The sequence below is a fragment of the Hipposideros armiger genome, unplaced genomic scaffold, assembly GCF_001890085.2.
Source record: "Hipposideros armiger isolate ML-2016 unplaced genomic scaffold, ASM189008v1 scaffold_24, whole genome shotgun sequence".
Taxonomy (NCBI): Eukaryota; Metazoa; Chordata; class Mammalia; order Chiroptera; family Hipposideridae; genus Hipposideros; species Hipposideros armiger.
Window position 1 is genome coordinate 5,734,058 of NW_017731374.1, and position 4,609 is coordinate 5,738,666.

At 41.3% G+C, this 4,609-nt stretch overlaps 1 protein-coding gene across 2 annotated transcripts; it reads right to left on the bottom strand.

Moving 5' to 3' along the window:
- Positions 1–6: 6 nt before the first annotated feature.
- Positions 7–1,854, bottom strand: LOC109379303 (salivary lipocalin-like). 2 transcript variants are annotated; one of them, XM_019635808.1, is made up of 4 exons: positions 1,750–1,854; positions 1,290–1,391; positions 1,066–1,111; positions 7–693 (listed from the first exon to the last, which is right to left on the bottom strand). In XM_019635808.1, the coding sequence occupies exons 1-4, from the start codon at positions 1,844–1,846 to the stop codon at positions 642–644; spliced, it is 297 nt and encodes a 98-aa protein (XP_019491353.1). In that variant the 5' UTR covers positions 1,847–1,854; the 3' UTR covers positions 7–641. The 2 variants fall into 2 exon arrangements, with proteins under 2 accessions (XP_019491353.1, XP_019491352.1); XM_019635807.1 differs by having other exon boundaries at positions 1,066–1,114.
- Between the last annotated feature and the right edge of the window lie 2,755 nt (positions 1,855–4,609).

The window sequence follows — 4,609 nt, forward strand, 5'->3', positions numbered from 1 at the left end:
ATAATGCTTTCATGTGAGAGAGTGATGGCCATCAGGTCACAGAACTTGTCACAAAATGACATGGGGGCCATGGAAAGGAAGATCCTGGAGCCCAGGTGAGGAACCATTCACTCAGCACTGAAGAAACAGATGAGAAAAGGATACAGAGCCTCATAAGCACTTCCTAGATTGAGTTGAGGACAAAGAGAATTTCTATTTTGGAAAAAAATGATGAAGAAATAGATTTCAACCTGCATTCTAACCTATGTTACTTGCCAGAATAGAGAGAAGAAGGGTATTCAGTTAATGGCTTTTTTAATCTCTTACAGATCTCATCTTAACCTTCCTTTAACCTGTGTATAAACATAGGAATCAATGAAGGATCCTAGGCTGCTTTCTGCCATCCTCTGCATGAAAAGTTCTAAATAGGCTTTGATACACTGAGGAAGAATGGCAAAAGCCATAGCTGCTTTTTATTAAATACGTGCTTTCTACAAGCCATAGTTGCTAAGATATTCTCATACGTTATCTGAATGCAGCCCCACAATACATCTTAGGTAGGAAACAGATGAGGAAATTCAAGACACCGTTTTCTAGGTTGGAAGATAACTGGAAGTTCAGACAGCTCTATTCCCAGATCAGAAGTTAAAGTTGTACAGAGATCAAAGCAAGATGTTGTGACCAAAAATCTGAGGGTGTGATGGACTTCTGGACCTGGAAGACAGACCACAAACAGAAACGTATTTGAGTTTCATACTCCACACATTTACTTTTTTCCCATTTTAAAATTTAAGTCTTAATGATGTGTAGCACATTAACAATTACTGAGCCTTTTTCACCAGCATATATCCACACAGCAACTCTGCAAGGTAGACATCATTGCTTTCCTTTAATTGCTTAGGTCATAAGCTCTATAGCTCACAGAAGTAGTGGGTCCTGAACCCAGGATGAACAACTCCAAATTTCAAGCTGTCCCCACAACATTCATTACTAAATTATTTTTACTTTAATATCTGCACACAAACTCCTAATGCTTTTGGAAGGCAATAATCCCTGGGCCACCCCATTTTACTAAGTATTACCAACCTGAAGAACTGGGCTAGGAAGCTCCCTCGGGTCTGGAGACAGCGATCTGCTGAAACAGAGCAGAGCACATTCAAACACCCACCCCAGTGATTTCCCAGACAGAAACCAAATGCTTTTCTAGGTTAGGACTAAGGGGACTGATAGGAGGTGCTATCTTCTCTTGGGTTTCTTGCTTTAGTAACATGAGAATTTAGAAAGAGGAAACCAAAGGTAGCTAAACTTACCAACTTTGGTGGCATCAATAATGTTTTCCTCATACATTCCATGCTTTTGGCAAATTTGTCCAAACCTTGTTTTTATTTCTGGACGCAAATCTGGTTCTTGGCCTGTGGGAAGATTGACAGTAACTGCTGTGTCTCGTGTATTGGTCATTGAGGTTCATGCTGTTGGGTGGGTCTCCAGATGGATGGAAAAATAGATGGCACTGATTGGTGCTTAGGGAGAAGACTTGAGGATGGATTATAACCTGTCATGAATTTAACATCTTTGGGATAGCCTTCTGGCACAATGACAGATTTCATCAGCATCCTACCACCGAGTCTGAGGGATTACCCAAGGTGAGCATCTCTTTTCAGAGGAAGAAAGACATCCCAAGGTAAGAATGAGAGGATCACTTCGTTTCCAGGTTTCCTTTCTTCCCCTGCCTCCCAACCTTAAAGGAGTGTCAGAATGAAAGTACTCTACCATACAACATCATCAGCTGGACTTCTTTCCTATTGTCGAAACTCACGGTGTGAAAAATAGCATATTCACCATAGGCTGCTTCGATTACGCGAAACATAACGTATCCATAATCTAAGGAGGAAACAGAACAAAGCTCAGAACTTCTTTGGTCCACGGGAAGCAAGTGAAATTCTTTACATATTCTCTCCCACAGAACAAATGCATGTCCTGGAAGAGTTAAGGAGTGATATCTATTGTCCTCTATTTGCATCTCCCTGGGCTTCGTATGGTAACTTCTAAGGGTAGAACTGACTCCTGGTAGAATTTCTCCCACTGGCAATTGACCATTAGTGGGGAAAATCTTCAGCCACAGCAGCAACTTACTCACTATCGTCCTCCCTGAGACTCACCTACCTCCTTCGGCCATCTCTGCCAACTATGTGTCTCTGCCCTATCTTTAAGCCCCACTGGCATTATATACCCAGCACTCTGTCCGAGCAATGGCTGTGGCAATAGCCACCAGACATCATCACAAAATGGGCGGAGAAAGAGCCGATACCCTGACAATTTACTTTTTAATTTTGCTAATTTTCTTTTCACAGGGGATACATATGATCTAATTGCCATCTTTATCTGATGGTATTATGTGCCATGCAACGGCTTTTACACACAATATTCTCCCAATTTTGAGATGTTGGCTATTAGATGGCCCAATTATGTTAACTAAGGAGGCATTGATCAGGAATTCAGACCTTGCAGATATTGAAGTTTAGTTAGTCCCTTGAAGTTGAAAGTAGAATATAGAGAGACTTTTTTTNTGAGTAGGGAGGGCGTTTCAATACAGTTATTTGTTTACTGGCTAAAAACTCGCTCATAGGCAGTGCCGTGTGAGCTGGTACATTGTTGTGATGCAAGAGCCATGAATGTTGATGAAAAGTTCAGGTCGTTGTCATCTAACTTTTTTATGCAGCCTTTCAGCACTTACAAATAGTAAACAAATAGTAAACTTGGTTAACTGTTTGTCCAATTGGTATAAATTCATAATGAATAATCCCTCTGATATTAACAAAGGTTAGCAACATCGTTTTGACTCTTAATTTGGACTGACGGAACATTTTAGTCATGGAGAATCGGCTGACTGCCATTGTGCACTTTGAAGCTTTGTTTCAAGGTCATATTGGTACACCCATGTTTCATCACCAGTGCTAACATGGCCCAAAACATCATCTTGCCTCTCCAAAATGTCTTGGCAAACTTCGACTCTCCTTTGCTTTTGTTCATTGGTCAGCTCCTTTGGGACCATTTTTGCACACACCTTTCTCAAGCCAAGCTTCTCAGTTATGATTTTCCTAACTGTTTCTGCATCAATATTTACTTGGTCAGCTATGCTTCTCACAGTCAGCCAACGATTTTGACACAGTATTCGATGAATTTTTGCAATGTTTTCATCAGTTCTGTTCATTACTAGTGGCCCTAACCTCTCTTCATCAGTATCGTGTTCTCCCCTCAGAAAAACATTTAATCCTTTTGTACACTGCCGTTTTCTTTATGGCATTATCCATAAGTTTATGGCATAAACTTGGACTAACAGGTCCCTAATTTCACTTCCACTCTTGCCAAGTTTAACAAGAAATTTAATGTTCATTCATTGCTCTAATTCAAGCTCAGACATTCTCATGATGGCACACAAAAACATACAACAACAATAACGAACGCCACTCAGCAAAACACCACCACACATCGACACACACACTGCTGTGAGACACTTATATACCAAGGTTGTGAAATCTTACCAAGCTGCTTGTACAGCAGGGCCAATGGAAGCGCATGGTGGCAATTTTGAGAACTTAATTGTCAGGCCTCATATTGTTAACTCTTGAAAGGAAGTGTGGCATACATGACCTACTGAGTGTCCTAAATCCACTTGCCTGTGGTGCTCTCTGCAACACATTTATTATCCTTTCTTTAACCAACTCAATTCTTTTTTTTTTTTGAAAGTAGTGAAAGAGCAGTTTATTAGAAAAAAAGGTACACTTCAAAGAAACAGAAGCAGGCCCGAGCAGAAGGCAGTGGCTCAAGGGCCATTATTAGAAGAGAAAGTACACTCCAAAGGGTTAGGAGCGGGCTCAAGCAAAAGCGTGACAAAGGCTCAAAAAGGCAAGGCCAAGGGCCAGGGCCAGGGCCCAAAGGGCCAAGGGCATCATTATTAGGAGAAAATTACACTCCAATGAGTTTGGAGTGGGCCGAGCAAAAGAAGGAGCTCAAAAGGCCTCAATTCTTTTTTTTTTTTAAACCCCAAGAATATATTGATGGACCGTGAGGTGGTAGTATGGTGATAAGAAACTAATAAAAACAACTTTGGATTTAAATGTCATGGTGGAAAATCCCCAATGAGACTTGGTTGTGACTGTGACCCTCCAGTCCCCAAGCACAGAGCACCAAGAAGCAGTAGCATAGCATCCGTTCATGGCTGATTCCACCATAACTTTCATTTGACCCCTGATTTTATGAGACATTCCAGAAAATTAAAACTCAATGTCTTTCTCTCTGTCTGTCTTTTAGGTAAAATGATAACTGATTAGGTTGACATCAGCAAGATGGTAAAATGAGAGGTGCTAGCCCTCATGTTTCCCTCAAAAACACTTATTTTAACAACCACTCGTGGGTGAGAATGCCTTTATGAGTGTCTGGAAGTACAACCTGGTACCAGCACCCAGGTAGAGCAAAATAATTTAAGACATTACTGACCTGATGCCCTCTCCCAAGATGGCACAGCATTGGCATCTCTGGGAGCTCATTAGAAAGCAGAATCTCAGGCCCCACCCCAGACCTACTAAGTCAGAGCCTGCACTTTAACAAGATCCACAGCTGATTTGTATAC